This window comes from Hippoglossus stenolepis, chromosome 12 (genome assembly GCF_022539355.2).
Source record: "Hippoglossus stenolepis isolate QCI-W04-F060 chromosome 12, HSTE1.2, whole genome shotgun sequence".
Lineage (NCBI taxonomy): Eukaryota > Metazoa > Chordata > Actinopteri > Pleuronectiformes > Pleuronectidae > Hippoglossus > Hippoglossus stenolepis.
In genome coordinates this window covers 11,763,995-11,785,922 of record NC_061494.1, presented here as the reverse complement: position 1 = coordinate 11,785,922, position 21,928 = coordinate 11,763,995, and the positions used below count along the sequence as shown (strand labels likewise).

The 21,928-nt window shown below is 40.9% G+C and overlaps 1 protein-coding gene across 1 annotated transcript in view; it reads right to left on the bottom strand.

The window, feature by feature from the left end:
- The window catches only part of eys (eyes shut homolog), a 167,308-nt gene that overhangs the window by 11,412 nt on the left and 133,968 nt on the right, over window positions 1-21,928 (bottom strand). The window contains exons 42-44 of the mRNA XM_047342277.1: window positions 14,882-14,990; window positions 10,859-11,082; window positions 408-580 (exon numbers count right to left, since the gene is read on the bottom strand). Coding sequence (XP_047198233.1) covers window positions 408-580; window positions 10,859-11,082; window positions 14,882-14,990 — 506 coding nt within the window. The remainder of the gene's footprint in view (window positions 1-407; window positions 581-10,858; window positions 11,083-14,881; window positions 14,991-21,928) is intronic.

Genomic DNA, 21,928 nt, shown 5'->3' with positions numbered 1-21,928 from the left:
AGCTTTAGTGTATTAACATTAACATTTAATGTGAAAACACATTAACTTCCTGTTTAGGGACAGCAGAAGACATTTTCAGAAAAAAACTTAAAAAATGTGCGACACAATGCTAAAATTACAGGTGTTTGGAAATCAGAGCTTATGAGTTGAAAAGAGTGTTTTGGAATAATCAGCGCTGCAGCCACGAGTTTTACTTTGATTATTAAAACTGTTGCTGGAGGAAGACGTTTCTGCCTTTTCAGCAGAATTTAGTTTCATTAATCCTTTCACTTGACAGCAGACTCTCGCTCTACCAACTGCTCCAGGCTCTCGTTCACGAACAGTTTGTAGATCCCCCCCCCTTCTCTTAAGCTGCTAAATCTACGCTGCAATCGTCTGTGCAGGAGCTGTTCTTTGCAAACACTTACATTCATCACAGAGTAGACCTTGTCTTCCGTAGGGGCAGAGGCACACGACCTCCAACGGTGACTTTGGGATGCATGTGGCTCCGTGACCGCAGGGGTCGCGCTCGCAGGCATCGAACTGGCACAGCCTGCCCGTGAAGAGCGGCGGGCACTCGCAGAACCAGTCCTCGGCATCGCTAAACGCACACACATGGAGGGAGGCATAATTAGGGCCAGAGGTGAAAATGGACCATGACATTATATCAACATGTCCAGATGCTTTACAAGCTCACACAGCGGCCTGCTGAACACACAGAGAGCAGTGAGGGTAGAATAACCCGCCCTGCAATGCACGAGAGCCGGAAAGAGTAAACGTGTCCAGCCTGATGGAAAACCTGTGATATACTGTATATACGAGATCTGCTGAAACCCAGGCATTTGAATGAATGTACAGAAAGTGCCTGAGAAAAATAAGAATCTAGTTATTATTCATCTTAGTCGCTGCAGCACTTCATGTCTTTTTTGCTAGAGGTAAACACAGGCACCCTGAAAAAGACCAGAAGAAAGCAGATGATTACTAACGCAGTCAGAAAACTTATAACCAGGAATAGTACAAGATTTTCTCTGCCTCTGTCCCTCTATTCAGAAGCATGTGGCTGCTCTCCTGGCAAGAAGAGGAGGGTGATCTAGCGTGCAGAGAATTATCCGAGACCGGGACTTTATAAAATGCTCCACGATGTGCGTAACTTTGAAAGGTATAATACCAGATAGAGGAAGCATTGGCGGGGGTTTCAAACCCATAAATTAATAATGTGTTTTGAGCAGCAGCTCTGCAGGATGTTATTTTGCTCCTTGAAAAACTGCCTTCTTGGAATGAAATATTTACATTCTGTCACCAGAGCTGCACATTGTTAGACATGGATGTATTGGGGTACAAAAGCATTGTGAGTGATGCAGGAGAAAATGTCAATTGCACGACTATTTAACAGGCTGCTAATGCTTATGTCAATTTCAAGATGTTTTACGACACACGCCACACACTGATACCGCCGACTGTGACCATTGTTTTCAAAATAACACTCATGGATGATCATTTTTCATGCACCGAACAGAACAGATGTCAATCGTATAATCTTTGACAACTCGGAGGAGGAAGGATCAAATATTTACCGGAGCGACTCCTGCTGGAGTTTCCATGTTTCTGTGTTTTCAATGCCCCTAATTTGATGGTTAGTGTTGGGTTTATAAATGTGGGGGTGACACATACATCTTGGATTCTTGCTCTAGTTTCCTGCCACAGTCATAAAAAATGCAGGTAAGATGAAGTGGACACCTTGAATTGCATATTCATGCGAATGTAAGTGTGAATATATCTGTCGGTGTGAGTGTGAATGTGTCTTGGGTGTGATCGGCTGTCGAGGTATCCGTGGCTGCACCGCTCCATGTTCCTGCACAGGATAAGTGGGTATAGAAAATTGATAAATCGAAGGAAGGAAACACAAAATATTTTCCTCGAGCAGCTTTAAACTCCTTGAGATGATTTTAAATATGAGTATAGACACTTCTTACATGTCTACAAATCTGCCTGTTGTGGGATTGGTGAGGATTTATCTATTTGTGTCTTGCATGAAATTTCATTTGAAGTACAGCAAGGATAACGTGCGTTCTGCCGAACAGAGACACAGCAAATAGTTCATTATACAAAGGGATCACACACAAAACAGTGGAACAGTCTTGACCCTGAAACTATTCACTTCCTGCACAGGGTAAACAACAATTCTCTCCGGATGTGTTGGAAGCAGCTGAAAATTAAACACACATACGGGGATCAGTACGGTGTGAGGGTTTACCCCAAATGTGTTTGCGATTGCAAGAGTTACAAAGGTAAGGGCATCATTGTAGAACAATCTTTTTTTCCTCAGAGGCATAAAGTTAATGGTCATATTTAAGTTAGTTTTATTGTCTTTTAAATGTAAGTTTAATTCCACTTAATGTCTCATTGCTTCTGCCAAGGACATTATGATAGCCCATTTCAGTTTGGTTGTTTCTACGAAGAATTATGCTGAAACTTGGTGGAAGGATGGGACATGGTCCAAAAGAAAATATTTGCAGCGCTATCTGCCACGTGCTCGCTTCCATCCAGAAAGTTTTTTACCATCCAAGACCTCATAGTTTCAGCTGCATTTGTGCACATACCTGCAAGTGACATGCAATGCAGCTCTCAGAGAATTTGTCTTCACTCCTTCAGCTGTGTACTTTGGAATCTGTTTGCGTTTGAATGCAACGTTCATGTGCGTGCATGTGCACCCCCGCTACCGCCATAGATTGAATCTATCATTTGGGTAACGCTGCAGAGAAAGTAAAACAAAATGTCTGGGTCCAGCAATTTATGTGCAGCTCTGCACGGAAATTCAATGGCTTCTTTCCTGACCCATATTGCATCTTTCCACCAAACGTTGTGCTAATCCGTCAAGTAGTTTTTTGCGTAATCCTGCTAACAAACAAACAAAACAAAAACATAACGTTTTAGTGTTATTATCAATACATTAATACACAGTATTGTCAAGCTAAGTTATTCATTATCAGTTCATATACTAGCCTCCACTTATCCACAGCAGGAGTTTTAGTTGTAAACAAGTACATCAATAAACACATATCTCCTTACATCACTGTAAATGTTGTGAACGAGCTGACTTAAAAGTGTTGCCAAGTAAGTGAACTAATTGGAGTAATTATAGTGCAGACAAATGAGTAAAAATTACCAACTTCAAAACAGGTAGCTGATATTTCTGACTCAATAAAAAGGTGAGCGTGAACAGACGAGGGGAAGACGCACAGCGGAAAACACCTTTTAATTGGCTTAATCAAAAACTTGATGTGTGGGGTGAGAAGAGGTTATTTTCATTTTCCAGAGGCAATCTCTTTGATTACTTAATTGTAGTAATGTTTGCAGCCTAATCGGAATATGTTAATTGCAAATGCATAAAGTCGATACTCGCCATATCTCACGCCATTCAATGGCTGCGGCTCTAGTACAGCCCATCACGCGCTGGATGAATTATTGAGGGGAACTACATTTTTAATCTAATGAGTACCAGACATATCATGAATAATTGATCGGTTAGCTTATGATATCCCTGTCAGCCGGAACAATAAGCTGTGTGACCACATGCATTGCTCGAATTTCACTCCCTTGTAAGTTATTTGCAGGACATTTTAATTCAAGTGCTTGTTGGTATGCAAATACACTTGAACGGAAAGGCACTGATGAGGCTCGGTTGCCATGGCAGTCAGTCTTCAGTTCTCTGAGAGAATTTAGTGCACTTCATCGTTTGTTAAAACAAAAAAAAAAGGACCACCGGGTTTAAGAGATATTATTTATAGAGAGGATCTGCCTTGGTACGGAAACACCATTTGCTTTCCAGCATCGTAAGCAGCCAATTCGACACCATCCGATAATGAGATTCTTGGTCGGTGGGGTGGGGGGTGGGGGGTGACATTCCGTGAGACGACATTTTTTCCTCAACTCAATTATTTGTCATCTGAATTTTAATATGATCAAAGGGATGAAGTGGAATTTACCTGACCGACCCGAGCACCTGTTTGAGCAGACAGCTGTTCGATATTTCTCCTGACCTCTTGCAGGCGCCCTCGCAAACATTTTCCTCAGCGGTGAGGAAGGGCGGTGTCTGTTAAGTCTCCTTCACAGGGTCTTTTGAAACGCGCTGTCATAAAAAAAAAAAAGCATACTTAAGATGACACTTGAAATAAAATCCTTGAGGGACGTTTTCTCAAGGGATCAGATAATATTTCTACGGTCCAACCTGGAACACTCTGCACTGTGCAGCAAGCTTTGCTTTTCTGAGACACTTTAAAGTATATGTACATGTTCAAACTGTACTTATAAATATATATATATTTATCCAGGTTTTCTCCTGATACTGGCGGAAGCAGAGAAAAAATACCTCATTGTGTCTGAGAAATAAAGTTGTTTAACCCTGATTCAACATTTCTCCACTTGATGAATTCATCGGAAAATAAATTGATTTGCTCGAGTCAGCCTCTATGAAAGGTGACATTTTCTTACCTTTTTTTTTTCTCTTACAACCACAAAACAACTGCTACCCCACTTAGTCCACATGCGGTGACGCAGCAGTATCCGTGTTTGTCTCGCTTCCTGGCACATCAGCAACACTTCATGCGATGAGCAGGGTTTCTGCTACATCACAGCCTGCAGATCAAGTAGTGGAGCAGCATCTTCGTGTCAACGAAGATTGTCATCGCGCCAAATGAAGCAGAATTCGCAAAGGAAAAACATGACAAAATGTTGAGCTTTGTTTTTCTTCTTACTAAAAGTGAAACAGCGTAGAAAAATACAATGGAGACAAAAAACCCCTGCTCTATCTATATCTGACATGATAAAGGGATGAGAGAAGGAGAAAAGAAGTCTGACAGAAGGAAACAGACGCACGGAGAACTGGCTCCTGCCGGATGAAGACAATAAGGAAGAAGATAATAGGATGTTTTCGTGGAGACTGGTCGACACCTCACTGTGGAGAACAGATACCTTCAACTGGAGATCACAATGTTTCACACACTACACATGTATTCAATTTTCTCCAACCTTTAACCCACGGCTACAGATGGCTGTGTCTGGTGTAATTACTTTTATGTTTTGTCTCCTTGTGATCACGGAATGATTATTTTGCACGTGTCGTCTTATTCGGGAACTGACAGTGAGAAAGGAAATATTTGATTTCTACATATAGCTGTACTCTGGTCTGATTACCTATAATTACCATTGGAGACTCTTACACCTTTTTATAAGAACCACATGATTTACTAAGAAAACAACATTATTATTTTGTGCCTATTAATAGAACAAAATTTGACACCTTATTCAGACTTGTTATCATAAATAAAGCAGTTAAATAAAATCAAAAACCAGGCAACTGTGTTTATAAATCCACCAATCACAACTGGTTTTCAAATAAGAAATTAAATGTGCTGGTTCAGGGGCCTCCTCTAATGAAGCTGGTAACCAGAACAACAACCTCTGATACGATCTGACAACTGTAATACATGACAACTGTAACACACACTGCTTATAAACCTTATAAATCCAGATAGAATTTACAATAACATTTTTCTTATTACTATATAAAGTATGTATGTGAGACAGTGCAGAATGTTTATGACGACAAATCAAACTGCCTTATGATATAATAGAAATCTTCTTCTTGCTCACTTACCACTAACTTTCACTTTGTGTTATCTGCCACTTGTCCCCAAGGTATTATAATTATTGTGTAACTACTATTGTAAGTGTTAAGTATGTCGAGGTTACACTGAAAAAACAAAATAACTTTACATGTAAAAAATTGCATTAAAAACCCCCTAATTTAGAAAAAAACTAAACATGCACTGTTGTTTTGAATGCACACGTCCTCCAACATCTAAAGACACGAGTACAATAAACTCTAATGAGCAATTTTTCTCTTGAAATGTTCTTCAGGGACCAAAATCGCACACAATCGAATGGTAGCCGTGTTTGTTTTCTCGTGGTGAATTAAAATAATTGTATGTTGGACCTTGAGTTATTTTATAGGGACTTTGAAACAAGTACAGCTCGAGCCCTGATTAAGATGAGATTGGTTTCACAACTTGCAGGCAGTGAAACGGAGCATCGGGAGAATTTAGTGTTAAGTGGAGTTTTTGTGTGGCACCGGAGCCGGACCACCACACAAGAAGCGAGACGTCGACTCTGCTGCAGCCAATTAGCAAGGAGTAATTCCGTCTGTATGAGTTCTGCTCTGTGTGTGTGTGAGTATGTGCGTATGTAAGTGTGTGTGTGAACATAAGTCAGTCCTCCACTTGATACTAATGTGGATCTTTGTATGTGATCTGTGTGTCAATCTGTTTTCTTTGAGGTCACATTTTAATGCACATTAAACATTAAAGCAGCTATTAGCAGCTTTTTAAATGTATTTATATAATAAGGCATGAGCATTAGCATGAACTTATTTTCCCTGTTCGCTCTATGTCTGAAGAGTGTGGTTGAAACGATCAATGTTGTTTCAAAGACGGTAAATAAAGATGGACAACATGACAGCTCCCGTAGCGTGGAGCCAAAATGTCTTGATCACCACCTGGTGGCTGGCTGCAGTATATGCCATAAATCCCGCCTCCTCCATGTCAGGGCAGTTATTTGATGCGATAAAAACTGGGTGAAGCATCATGATTGACAGCTGAGACTGACTTGCTATTGGTCCAGGGAGTGTAGTGGCAGGACATTGCTATCGCCATCCCCTGATGGCTACTGTGCAGACTCTGCTGTCAAATGCACAAGATGGTGGCGTTTTTAAATCGAGGACATTTTGGCTTCATTTCTGGATAGTGGGGTAAAGCGGGGATGCGCCGTTCATCTTTATATGCAGTGCAGAGATTAGAAACCTTGGCTTGGACAATTAAGACAACCGTGAATATTGAAACATACATTTGTATGAAATGTTTTAATGACGATTACTGTCATTCTCTGCAGTCAAGCTCAGCGTTTCAGCTCAGTCTTTTGGTTCCTTATCATTAGAACAGACGCTTCCTCCTCTAAAAACAACAAGGTGTAAAGTATCCACCTACCAGCACTTCCAAAACTCACTAATTACCACTTCACATTTTGTTTGTATAGTATGTACAAAAAAACAGTAAAAACAACACATTAGTTGTTTTACTGGAGGTTATGTGTTGACTAGACTATTGGTGCAGTAATTAACATCAAAATTACATAAAGCATGCAAAGATAACAAAAAAAAGTTCTCGCTTATTAAAAATTTTACTAAAATACACATTAGGCATATTAAACTTCTCCTTGTCTTGTTGCTTGTATAATCCTTAAAACACGAAAGTATGTATGAGATGTTTAATGCTTAGAGAAATATAATATAACATAGAGAAAGAAATATACATATGGATTAAAATCATAACCCTGGACAGGACGCTGCCATCTGGTCTCACAAAAGCATCAGTGCCAGACATGGGGGACGAGTTAAGGGACGGCATCAGCACCAGCAGGAGATTCACGGACCAGGGATCCAGGTGCAAGATTCTTCATACTGCACCCCCCACCACAACTGGCCCAATGTACATCTGTGCTGCTGTACGTGTCTTACATGAGAGGGATTGCATAGTTATGTATTTATCTAATTGTCTAATCAGGACATGATGAGACGTTGCATTTCATAACTACAGGGACTCTCTGATTGTATAAATGCAGGTGGTCAAATTCTTCTTTTTTCCCCATAGTGTTCTTGTTTCTTCCAGAGCGACTGCAGAGTATTATTGAATCTCTGTGCCCCTCTTGGAAAACAATTTCTGCTTTAACATTTCCATCGGCCATATTTACAATCCCTCTAATGACATGGTCTGTGCAACCTGCAGCTGAGGTTCATAACAGAAAGCGATATCAGGCGTCACAGAGCTGGCACCGAGGAACAAAACGGCCATGACCCCCCCTTCCCTGATGATTGCCTGGCTTTTCATATTGATGTCGCCTGAATAACTAATATGTACTGTATGTATCGTTCACCAGCCACAACCGGCTCTGGTCTAAAAATGACATTTCTACATGCCCAAGTGAACGGAAACCCACATGAAAACGGGGACAGCGCCCAAATCACCCCAACTGAACTCACAATCAAAAGCCTTATTCATCACATTATATTGTGGCAGTGCAATTCAGGGAGACGAGCAGAATGAACAGAGCTCTGTGAACTCCCGGTGACCCCGGCGTGCTGTGCAGTTCAAGAGGATACCGCATTAACGCGTATTCATCACACTGATAATTGCGAGGCCCACGCTTTCACACATGACAAGCCAATGTGACCACGGGGCCACCGGCTCTTAATTGGTATTCTCAGAGCCGTTCATATTCCAATATTCACGGTGCCCTTTTTCATTTCCTGTTTAATAAATGTAACTGTTAATTGATAGTGTCATTACACAATGAAGAAGACATTTGGGGGCTTCTATTTTCTGGATGGCCTAAGGTGAAAGAGTACCACATGTAGCTAATGCATCCTTTAAAAAAGAAAGCCAACGTCGCCGGTAAGTGGGCTGTGATCACAGAGTGATGAGCTGCACCAAGTAGAGATGAAGGACGGAGGGATCTTCACCTATTTGGCCGAGCGCAAGGGACTAACTTTGGTCCAGGGATTAGCTTCACTGTGCGATCAATGTATGGCAGATCTATAGTAAGAGGTGGGAAGGAGCAGGACATGACTTTATTACCTATTTAGCATTTAGCTTTAGATACTCAAGCAATATGTCAATAATCCGCCTCCTTCTTTTTTAGTAGTCGTACCTGGGCCAAGGCCTAATAGTCGCCTTATGAAATCTTACATTTTTTTTTCTCAAAGATGATTTCTATCATTGAAGGTAGTTCTTATCACACTGATGAATGTTCAAGTGGAAATGTGTCTGTTAAGTTTTGATTTAAGTTATTTGATGCTATAGAAATGGAGTAAAACATACTGAGACTGTGACGTGATTGGTCCAGAGTCTCGCTACCGCGGCTCCATCCGTGATCGCTACTGCACAGTGGCTTTTGATGTCCTCTGCAAAAGATGAAAATGTTTGTATCCAAGATATTTTGGCTTCATATGGCAAATACTTTTACATAAGTAGTCACATCATTCATCAAAAAATAAGAAATAATTCATTGCAGCTTTAATATTTAGATTTTATTCCTCTTGTATAACCACTGATTTGGCAATTCGGTTAGATTTTTGTTTTACACCAGGTTTATTTGGCTGGATAAATAACCATTTTTGTCAAATGTTGAAATGAGCAAGAGGATGTTTAAAAAAACTAACTGGACTCTCTTCTGTTGCCTCCTCCTCGCCATATTGCCGCACTGAGAGAGAGAGCCGGCACCATCACACTGAAGCCGACAGTTTCCTTTTCGCATGGATGTTTATTTTGTGTGGCACATTTCATTGGTGCAGTGTCACAAACTGTCTGAGACCTTAAACTTTGAACAACACTGAAAAAATTAATCAACTCGCAAAGCTGCAGCCTTTGTAACAGCCTGTTTTTAAAATATTTGGCATGTGACATGTTCCAGACTTCACCACCAACACTTGAATTATGCATAACGCAGAACATCATCATGCCAAGACGACAAAACAAAAAATAGAATAGAGAGAAAAAAATTCCACTTTTTAAAAACGTGAAAATTATATTGATTATCTGCTGATATCTGGTCCAGTCCAGTATTTCACAGTTAGCCCACACTCAAATTAGTCCAATGGAGATAAGATAAGCTTGAACAGCTCTGCAGTCGGAGACGGTTGGTGCCAGGAGGAGAAGCTGTTGCCAAAACTGTCATTTCACTAGCTGGCTGACTGGGATAGTGAGTGTTCAAAGCTCCCAGGGTACAGCAACAGCTCCATTCAGGTTTTTAGAGATTGCGAAAACAATTTAAATTGGAATATATATATTTCTACAGTGGATAGTGTGTGACTCTGAAGTTCCTGCTTCATACTGAGTCACAATGGCATAAGGAAACAGCTGGTCTAACCTAGATCTATATATACATATGCAAACAGCAAACTCTCCTTTCTTTTAATTGACACATCCATAACACTAGTTCTACTCAGCTGCAGTTCACCTTATTCATTGTGTGCTATGTAATATTGGTACAGAATGACACTAGAAATACCACACTGTGGTTATATGCCTCTGTCAACCAGAGTTTCAGTCAAAATAAATTCTTTCCCAGGCTCATGAGGTCCTCAAGACCTTTGACCCCTGAAAGTTGTTTCCAAGCGACAACTGGTCAAACTTTGAAGAAATTATGAAAAGGCAGACATGGGATGTTCAAGAGGCCAATAACATGTTTTGTGAGGCCACCTTGACCTCTGAACTTTGACCACACAGATCCAATCAGTAAATCCATGATTCTAGGTGAACATTTATGCCAAATTTGAAAGGATTTTCTTGTGGCATTCTTAAGACAACACGCCAATAAGGGAGAAACAGTGACCTTGACCTTTGACCACCAAAATATAATCAGTTCATCCTTGAGTTCCAATGAAAGTGAGTGCCAAATTCAGTGAAATTCCCATAACTTGTTCTTGAGATATCGTGTTCACAAGGCAAACAATGTATTTTGTGAAGTTACTTTGACCTTGACCATTGGCTTTTGCCCACCAAAATCTAAACAGTTCATCCGTGATTACAACTGAACATTCGTAGCAAATTTGAAGAAATAGACTCAAGGCGTTCTTGTGATATCGTGTTCACAAGAATGGGATGGAAGAACGGACAACCCGGAAATATAATGCTTCTGGCCACTGGCTATTTTCAGAGCAAAGCCATTTAAATATCCTATATCCGAGGCACTATTTTATATTCTTGGTGGGTTTCAAGTTCAAAGGGAGTTAAGTAATGTTTAATTAGAGTAAAAGGTGACCCGATACCTGACACAAGTTCCTCCATTACGACAGGGAAGGTGTTGGCAGACAGGCGGGTCGCAGTTCTTGATGTTTCTCCCTCTCACCGCCTCTCCCACCAGGTAAATCTCCTTTGCGTTGACCTGAAGTTCCCTGATGCAGCCGATGAATCTCCTTGCTCCTTTCACACTCCTGTCATGCATCTCCCAGTGGGACGAGACATCCCCGAGAAATATAGGTCCAAAGGTTCCCTGAAAAAAACGAAACACACAAACATAAAAAACAAAACAAAAAATCTAGGAAGTCAGCGATCAGTGTTATCACACTGAATCCCCCTTCAATGAAAACAGGATATCAGGGTGTATGAGTATATTAACATTATTACTACATTATCATACTGTATATTAAGATGAACAAGGAAGATTAACACTATCAGTTACTGTTGCTCTCCAGCTTAACGTGGTTTTAGCCCAACCTAGACTTTTTTCCTCTGAATTCGTATGATAATACACATCCTGATACAAAGAGAAAAAGGTAAAATATCTAAAAACTGCTGCAAGGTTTCTTTGATGTGAAAGGTAATTGGGTAGAATTAATGTGGATAAATTCTGTGAACTTGCAGCTTATCCGACCATAACGGTCAATTTAACAAGTGAGGTATAATTGTGTGTGCGACCAAAGTAGAGCTGCGGAAAATAAAATAAAATAATGTAACAAGGTGACAGTGGATTTTAAATCAAAACCACCCCAGGGATTTTCTGGATTTTCAGTTTGAAGCATAAATACTTAATCGCTTATAGCCGTCCCTTTAGATATTGCAGTTTAATCATACGTTGCAAATATTTTTCAGATTGCTCTCCAGAAATCACTTTATTCTAGGTTAAGATTTAAAGCTACTTTTAATCCATAATAATGTGGACGCTGTATGTAATGACATTGCGAACACATCAAATTACACTCAATCTCGACATTTTCCATTTCATAACAGAGCATTATGAAATCACATGGGAATTTATACGACTCTTACATCCTTCCAATGTAACATTCATCCCGCCCGGCGCTGGAGGAAAAAGGTGTGAGACAGCTGCAGTGAAGGTGTTTGGTGGCGGGACAGCGAGGTGTCAGACCACATGATCGTTTGAGATGCCGGCAGAATGCGATCTTTAAATAATAATAATAATATTACTGCATATTTGTGAGCCTATAAAAAGACACGGTTGACGGGAACGGGCATATGTATTGTCACCGCAAAGTTAAGAGCCCTAAAAGTATCTTAACATACATGCAAAGCTGAAGCTTTAACAGAAAATACGTAGCTGTGGCTGGAGATGTTTTTTTCAATGAGCTGAACTGTATGTTATGTGATAGAGCCACCGGTGAGCCACTTGAGCTGCATGATGACAATGGACTGACAGAGAACGACTGGATGATGGCTTCACGTGTGTTTACCATGTTTACGAGAAGGATCCGTTTGAAAGAGCCACTCATGTAATATTCATGAGTTTTGTAAGTGAAGAGTTCACAAGAGCCATATGCTGTGTTTTCTTCACTCAATTGTCTGTATAATCTTCTCGTGTATCATTAGAGAAGATGAGATCACATTCAATCTCGGAGCCTGTCGGGTATTAGCCTCTGCGGGGGGTACAGCTAATATTCTGGGGCTTACGGAATAGACAGACACGACTGTGTTCGCCGTACACAGGTTACAGTCCAACAAGTTTCTTTTATCAGTTATACTTTTTGTAGGTGTTTTAGGCCGAGACGACATTTTGTCTAATCTCTATTTACGTCTATCTGCATATGAATGTACATAAATGAGAAAGCCCCTTTTTTCTCTCCACAGAGATATTGGTCAAACTAGAGGGGGAATCCAAAAGGCTTCCAGCCCTAAAATCGTAGATTCTACTCATTCACATGCAGAACCTGTGTACAGAGATATTTAACACAGGATTGAAAGTATCACCTTTCTACTGTTTAAATTAAGAATAATAATACAGGTTATGACAGGTTTTCGTGACCATGCAGTCAGTCATTTTATACAAGTACATGTGTTGTTGGTGTGTGGCATTGTGACAAAAACACCAGAATGGCAGTAAGTTGAGTGCATATCGTGGCAAAGGCCATCAATGTCAAACCCAGTGTTAAAGAAAAAACAATTCCAGAATCTTCCCCTTTTGTCCAGATCAACGCCAAAATTGAATGGCTTCTTTCTTGGCCCACATCCTATCCTTCCTCCGACTTTTGTGGATATCAGTTCAATAATTCTTGCTCAATCCTGCTGACAAATAAACCAAACAAACGGGCGAAAACACAACCTCATGGGAGGAGGTAAAAAAAATATTAAAAAATCTGCCAGACGAGGGTAATGGCTTTAATATATAAACTTTCTGTGCACAACTGTAGCATCAGCAGAATGATGCTACAGTTGTGCACAGAAAGTGCAGTTTGAAAGAAATGAGGGTCGGGGTACGGCTATCGACAACTGCTCTTCCCAAAACACTTCAGTCGACACTGCACTTCCACCCACCAAGTTTGAGGGCGATTAGATGAGCGGTTGCCGAGAAAATCTACGGACAGTGACAAGGACAGAGATTTCTGGATTTATTAGTGGGACTCGTCCCAGTGCTCAGTCTGTTCATATGGTCGAAATTCACAAATGGGCCTCAGAGGGCTTCACAAGCTGTTCTAGCTCCTTTTATTGCTCCATTCCAACATGTCTCAGCTTCTCCTACTGCATATTATTTTAATGAAATTAAGCCAAAACCCCAACTGTTGCATGCCAGCTCCAATTTACTTAGATTTAACTGGCGCTGAACACTTCTTTAAACAAAAGTCCATTTCATTCATATCCTGGTTATACATTAGTCTTACATAAAAGCTGGTAAAGCTGAGCCAGTGTGAGATATAAATATAGCAAGCAGAAAACAAAAAAAAAAAGGAGAAACAACTTGGCATCTGAAATTAGAAGACCATAAATCACAGTGACGGCGGGGGAGGCATGTTGAGCCTGTGGGAAGGTTGAGCCCCTTCTCTGCGTCTTTGATGGTGAAAAACAAAAATTATTAATTTATTAACAAATATAGGTGTTGTTAATCAAATTAATGAGCCAGAGTGAAAAGACCAGCCAGTGATTAACAAGTGAGAACTAGCTTAGTCCTACTTACATGCTTGCACAGTGTCAGCTCGGCAAACAAAGTAACAGGTGCATGATTTTAATGGGAGCTCCTGTTCTTCATTCATAAAGCAACTGCTGCTATAGTTTAATAAAACACTGTGCCGTGCTGTGGCTTTAATAAGAAATGATTTAACTACTCGTGATGCTGCAGTCACAAGTGTTATATTTGATTAAAGGCAATAATTAATACTGTAAATGGGAAAAATCATACAATTCATGATTTAGCTGTATATATTCACAGATAGCTGCTTGGAGCTTTTAGGTCATATAAACCAACCAACACTGTTTACAGTATCATTTGATGCATCTCTGATGTACTGGATATTCAGTGCCAATATGAAAACATAATCTTTATTTCAACAGGATATTTCAGTTTCCTTTCAAAAGGCAGTTGTTGTTGCTGTGGCAGTTTAAAAAAGGGCAAAATAAGGTTATAAATCAGAAGTTGTCAGATCAATGATCAAGATACTTGATAGCAACAAGACCTTATTGTTGTTTGTTGGTACTAGATGTGGTGAGTTTGCAGGATTCTAAATACTGATCTATATTGCGGTATAAATTTGGTGCGGATTCAGATTTTCTTTTCTTGAGTGTGACATTTTTCAATATTGTCCTTGATTTCTCAGAAAATAATTCATTAATATTGTGAAAAAAATATAAATCAGTGGACATAATAAGTGAGTTTGTGCAGTTTGGTGCAGATCCAAGTAAAAACCCAGATATAGTGAAATTAAATGTGGTTTCATTAGGGGACTGTTGAGGCACTGGCGGAAGTATGAACCCTACTAAGTGCTTTTCTAGTCCTGGATTAGAAATGCTCATTGGAGATAATGGCTGTAGAAAGGGTTGATTTGACTGTGGGCAGGTCGGGTTACCTCTGACTTTGGATGTGACACGTCCTCCTCCAGACGCTGAGCTGTGCCATTATCTGCAGCTATTTCCACCATACATGACCCTCCTTGTTTGCCAACAGGCAGATTGTATCTGTTGAGGGAGAACAGAGAGAGGCCGGGGTTAGCGTCGGTATCTGATAAACACAATAAATCCAGCAAAGCATGAAAAATATTCTGATGGAGAGACAGACAGAGCAGCCGCAGTAATGGAGCCGCTAATGTGACCACAGAGACTATACTATAAACTGACTATGTATGACAACGTATACGTTGCACACTGTTTTTATGAGGAACTTTATGCGTCGGTAGATTTGGCCGGGAGCAATGGTGCGTTCCGTTCCAAAGCTACGGCTCAAACCCAAGAGAGACAACGAGAAAAATAGAGAACGCCGTCCACAGCTGGATTTTAAATTATAAGACGGAGAAATGGGTTTCTGCTCAGTGCCGCCGTGACACATTCTTTAAGTTGTTGTGTTCCTCAGCAGAAACTCAGAAGCTCACAAGGCGCCGCCTGTACATCTGCAAAAAGAGTGAGAAAACCAGTTTCATTTACATCATCAAGCTCAAACGCATTATGTGCATTGTTATTTCACATAACGATAATAATAATGAGGAAACAAGTCTGTCAAAAAAAAAAAAAAACATGATGATGGCTATAAGTGCTCATTATGTCATTCAGGATTAATTAATGATAAAAACGAGGGCACAAACTGGATATACATTATAAAACCTAATGAGAAGGAAGACAATTTTATCATTTGACCCTCTGCGCATCTCTGGGGAAATATACAATCGTACTAGTCATTAATGTTGCAGCCATAATGTTAAGTAGCTGGTCTACTTGTGTCATATTGCAGCTTTGGCAAAGTCAAGTGATTCCCTCTCTCCAATTCATCACCGGCTTCACACTGGAATACGCACGGTAGAAAAGCGGCTTCTGTGCAGGGCAGCACATTATGCAAAAGGTTGCACCACAAAATAAATATATATCTACACCGAGCACTTTTTGTTCATCGTTTGCCTTTTAACACGTATCACAGCTAATATGTTGCAAATCTGCAAATCAGATTGTGCGAAATTAATTCATCGGCTCTGTGTGATCGCACCTCTGTTGATGAGCAAAAGCCCTCGAACGTCTCTTCTAATGGCCAGATGGAAACAATCAGGGCAACTGCCCTCCTGCTAATTTGAAACAGCCTTCCAGGATGTCTCCCCGAGGCCATCACACACACGCACATACAACTTCAGGTAAGACTAATTACAGGTATGGAAATCGCCAGAGCTGTTGTGTACACACACACACACACGCACACCGATAAATTAAGGCACATTTAAGAGCACAAACGTGAAATGCAACCCTAATGTCCAGGGAAGACATCCATCCCCATCCTGCCCCCTCGTGTTTGCGAGCTCAGACTCCTGACATTAGCAGAGCGTGATCAGTGAGCGATCTCAGAAAATCGACATCACGCCTATTGTTTATTTTCAAGTCACAATAATAGCACAGGGTCCTAATGAAAAGACTGACATGATACAATATCGCAAATTATGTATTTATGCAGCAAAAAAACAGAGCAATGGCGAGTTATAAAGCATCACAATATTGCAACGGAACCTTGTTGCCCGAAGGCGCTGGAGGCACATTCTGGTGCTCGGTAGCGTCGCTTTTTATTTGCCTGGCTAATGCTGAGGAGACGGTCCCTCCGAGACACGGAGAGCATCCTCGCTATGCAAACAGGATGATGTTGCTTGATAAACTCTCGTGTGCATGTTGAATGCTCCACCAGGCTGATTTACATTGGTCTTGCTTTGAGGCAGGGATGATTATTTATAAAGATGACTATTGGATGACTACTTTACTTGGTCTAGTAGTTAGACGGCTCAGAATATGCCCAGCAGCCCCACACCATCACCGCCACCACCACCACCATCTCACAGACACACAAACACAAAACCACAATGGAGTCTATTACACAAACATATGAGTGAATCAGAAGATAAAAAGAGGCCGCGGTTTGCCTAACGCACAGATCAAGCGCCGTTGCAATTTCTTCCTGGGCTCCCTGTGCACCGTTCACCGCTCGGTCTCCCAGCTAATTCCCCACTTGAGGCAAACAAACATAAACATATGAATATTTCATTTTCTCCAAACACACAAAAGCCACAATATGGCTGTGATCATTTTGACTTACTCAATCATCATTTATGCATTTCTTCATCTGGCTAATGCTCTAATCATAAGTGATTTGTCATCTTTAACATCCCCATTTAGACTCTCTCTCTCTCTGTGTGTGTGTGTGTGTGTGTGTGTGTGTGTGTGTGTGTGTGTGAGAGAGAGAAAGACTAATTCTGTGCAAGTTCATTACTGCAACTTTCCCGTGGATCAACACTGAAATATTACCTGCAATGTTAAGGGACCCTGCAAATACTTTCAGCCCCGGCACCTTCGCACAAAGGTATTTGTTAAACCTGATGCTAGGTGTTTGTCTTTACAATCCTATTTGAACTTCATCACAGTCCCCTGCAGAAAATTTATAATGAGGGAGGATCATGATTAAAATATTACTATTGCATAAAACATCTGAAAGTATTGGCAACAGATGGCAGTAAAACATCACGCACTGCACGGGTGCCCTTGCAACAGTTTCCACTGGCTGATGGGCAAGTTGTCACTCTTTTTATGGCTTTTTAATTCCAATCATATTTCAGATTCACACAAAAAGCAAATGATAATGTGGAACGCGGCGGCAGTGGCGGGTTTATCATTTTCAAGTCACTCGGTGATTCAGTGTCAAGAATCTATTAGTCCTGCAGCAGGAGAATACGCTCGGCAGAGGCTCACGTCCGCGGGCAGATTAAATGTAAATGGGTCACACATGTTACATATGAAGGAGCCTGTGTGAAATTCGTTTTAGCACAACAGGCTGTGAAGTTAAACACAATCTGTGACCCGGGAGAGAGAGAGAGAACAAACATTAATGTACGATCCTGAATCACACATTACGTCCTGTGCGCCCATCCCACCAGACGTCAGGAGTCAGGACGGATCTGTCTGTTGTTTTTCCCCCTTAAACGCAACAAGCCCCGTATCACACCAGGATCTACACCTACAGTGACAGTAATGCCTGCTCTGGCTCTGGTGCAGCGACTCTCACTCACAGGGAGCACTGCAGCACTCGCCGCATAATTTGTGCTGTGACTGGCAAGGCTCAATTAATTTGGGTAGCTTGTGTTCTATCATTATATCTGCACCAACACAATTAGACAGCACCCAGCAAGCCTCTTGGCATTGTGGGGGTTCACAAAAGAAATTCAAAGTGAGCAGGCAGGGCGGCTGGTTGCTTCATCAATGAATCTTTTATGGCAGCGCTTGTCAATGCCACGCTGAATGCACAGTCACTGATAAACATATGTGGCCTCAGATTGGGCATTGTGCTGAGAGAACGTGGCTGCAAAAAACAGAACGATCAATATTGAGACCTCACATTTCACCCTGCTGCACATGTGGCACGGCAATCCCCCCCAAATAAATGTCGTTTCCACATTAATCTTGCCGCAATTAAAACCCAGTGGGAAAGTGCTAATGATGGGTTCTGTCCACTGTAGTTCGGAATAACTAATCAATGAGTGTTTGCTAATTACATTTCCAAATTGCACAGGGATTACTTTACCCATTGCTCAGTTGAGCACAAATTACATTTGTGATAATTTTACTTTCAAGCTACCTATTTCCATATACTTATATGTACAAATATAAATATGTGTTATAAAACGCACATTAGATTACTACGTGCAAACCACCATCTTCATAAGCAATCATATTGTTGACGGAGGTGCACAGATGTTTCTTACCCCGACAAAACTAGATCTTGAGCTTCTCATCTTCGTGATGTTAATTCAAAGAACCCCTCAGACAAATTTGCCATTATTTTGAAATTCTCCTCCTCTCAGAGCACTCGTCTGTTTTCTTCCTCTTACAGCAGCTGTTGCTAGGCAACATTTCACACCCACCCATGTGTATGTTTTTACATCAAACAATATTCAACGGTCAGAGCATGAGAGTATTAAATTTTGTGTTTCGTAAGCATCATGAAATAACTGTTACAATCCCACAGGCAGGAGTTAGCTCAATAAATATTCACTAAAATTTACACGATGTGTTTTATTATATTAGTGTGAAAAGAGACTGCATGGGCTGCAAACTCTCAGCAGAAAGCCAGTGTTTCACACTCAGGGGGTGAAGTTTAAGGACATGGATGTTTATCAGACAGAAAGGGTCTAGTAACATCATGACTGAAAGGAAATGCAGTTTTTTTCCAAACCTGCTCTATAAGGAATAAAAGTCAGAACATCTGCTTCATCCATCATCCATTAGTCATGGGTTTGCTTGATTGTTCCCTGGCTCACCCGGTCCATATGCTGAAGTGTCTTTGGGCAAAACGATGAAGACCAAAGTTGCCACTAATGGGACGTTAAATGCAGAGGCACCAAAGATCATTTCACTTTTGCAGACTGGTTCGAAGCGGTGCGTATCAAATTGCGCTTCCATGTGATTGATGATGTCCAAAGTGCCGTACAACCCTCAAATACTGGAAAAGGGTTTGACCGATTCAGTTTTGTTGCCGTCCCATGGCGCATTCTCCAACAGGTACTGTACAAGAACAGAACCAGTCAAGTATTTCAAATAGAGGCGAGAGATTGGCCTAGAGAGAAAAAGCTTTGGTCCACAACCGAAAAAATATGTTAAACAAGCACATTTTCCGAAACCCTCTTAACCCAAACAAATAAAAACTACAAGCGACCAAACAATGAGCTATGTATACGAATTACAGGAGTGTGTTTCTACATGAGCCAGTTGAGAGAGATAGCGTCATGTATATTGCAAAACTTTAATAAGTGAAATGAACACACCACAATCTTATGTAGAGTTTTTGGTGCACATATTCTATTCAAAATGAAAACTCATGAAAAGCATTGTGTGCATTCTCTCTGCCCGTTAATGGCTGATATATTTTCTGCAAACCTCCAGATGTGTGCGTGTTGACAGTCTATGAAGCCTTGGATCTTTTTTTTCGGCACAAATAGGAAAAAGCTTTCAAAGCTTCACACGGCTTTGTGCACTCGTCCCTACGAATGTATAGAGAAAAAATTGTCTGTTGCTTTGTGCCAAAAACGTTATATAAATCAATATAAATCCAATTGGAAATCATTGGTGGGTCAAGTGTTTTTGGTTGGAGTGACAGCATTTTTTGAATAAAGCGAGAAGGCAAATCAAGTCAGAATTACAAAAAAGCGTGCAACCAGCCCTCCATCCCATTATCAAACAAGCCAACAGACGAGCTACTCCGGGCGTTCCACTTTCTCTGATTGAGCATTACATTGACATTTTCACAGCGCCCGACAAATGCAGGTGAGAAAACAGTGAGAAAATTGCAGATGCGACGGCCAAACATTCATGCACGGCCCCCGAGTGAAACTGAATATCTTGTGCATTTTAAACCGATAATATTATTATTATTATTATTTACAGCCTGTAAAAACCTCATCATGAAAACCCACAAGGTGTTCGACACAAAAACATCTGTCACGAAGAATAAGAATATTTCCACTAAGTCAGAATCATACAGACTTGAAACACTGCTCCCGTTCCTTTGACTGACGAGAAAAAGAAAAATAGCCTCGAAAAAAGTGGCATGAATTTGAATAATCACATCAGCCAGGGACTGCGAGTTCACCGGTGACAAGGATAGAAATGCGATGCCGCAGAATGCCTCGTGTCATCCTTGTTGATCTTTGACTGTGTGTGTGTGAATGAAAATTACTCCGGCAGTGAATCCCGGGTGCACAACGGGATTCAGCCAATAATGCGCACAGCCTCACAAATGACCTGGGGAGCATTTGAAGTCTGCCACTCTCAAACTTTCATCGTAGCGGCATTGCCCCCAAAACATTCCCCAAAGGAGAAAGTTTCCGACATCAAAAACCGAGTCAACAACAAGCATGTCCTTGTACCCAAATGAAAAATTATACAGGTGCCCTCCCTGCACACTCCCCTCTGTGAAATTACATGGCAGAACGAGTCATTTTCGGGACTGGCCTTTGTTAAGACTAAAATCTATGTTTTCCTTTTACTATTTGTTAAGACTAAAATCTATGTATTCCTTTGAATATTTGTTAAGACTAAAATCTATGTTTTCCTTTGAATATTTGTTAAGACTAAAAGCTATGTATTCCTTTGAATATTGGTTAAGACTAAAATCTATGTTTTTCTGAATATGTGTCTGTGAAGATGGTAATGAAACTGAACTCTAAACAAGTGCAGTATGTTAGACAGGGGTGGGGGCAGGGGCAGTTTGGGCTGAATATGTGGGAAAATGTGCGGCCTTCAGATAGTGACTCATAGTAGCCGTTGCTGGCTGGTTTTAATCTTGAAGTTGATTGTTGTGTGTGGGTGTGTGCGTCACATCGCAGTTCAGTCTTGCACCTGTCTGATAATGCCTGTTTGAGAAGACTGTACATCTGTGGCAGACAATAAACTGTACTTTAACTTGTTCTCATACCTAACTTACTATATTACAGCATAAACTCCATTAGCTTTATTTCAAAAATCACACATAGATGAATGCACTGTTTTCTTAAAAAACTGTGACATACCCTTAGAAAGAATTCAAGCAGCTGCCACTAGGGTCTGAAGGACAGATAGGAAAGGCGTTGTTTTGTCTAGAAAATGCGCATGCCATACTGAAAGCTCACAAGCTGTCAGCCGATTCAAGGCTTGTTTTAAAACACCAAACCAAACACTGTCAGAATGTGAAGATTTGTCCCAGCTACTGTCAAAGGAGGGACGAAACTGGGAGCGGCTCCTCATCATTGGCGAATTCCAGTGCCTTGAGGCTGGGACCAGCCTGTGCACTAGCCACGTGACTCCCCCTCCTGCTGAAGTTCTACCTATTATTATAAATATTGCACCCACCGTCCGCTCGGGGCGACTCTTGACTTCCCTGGCGGTATTAGGCGGCTTGCGGGTTG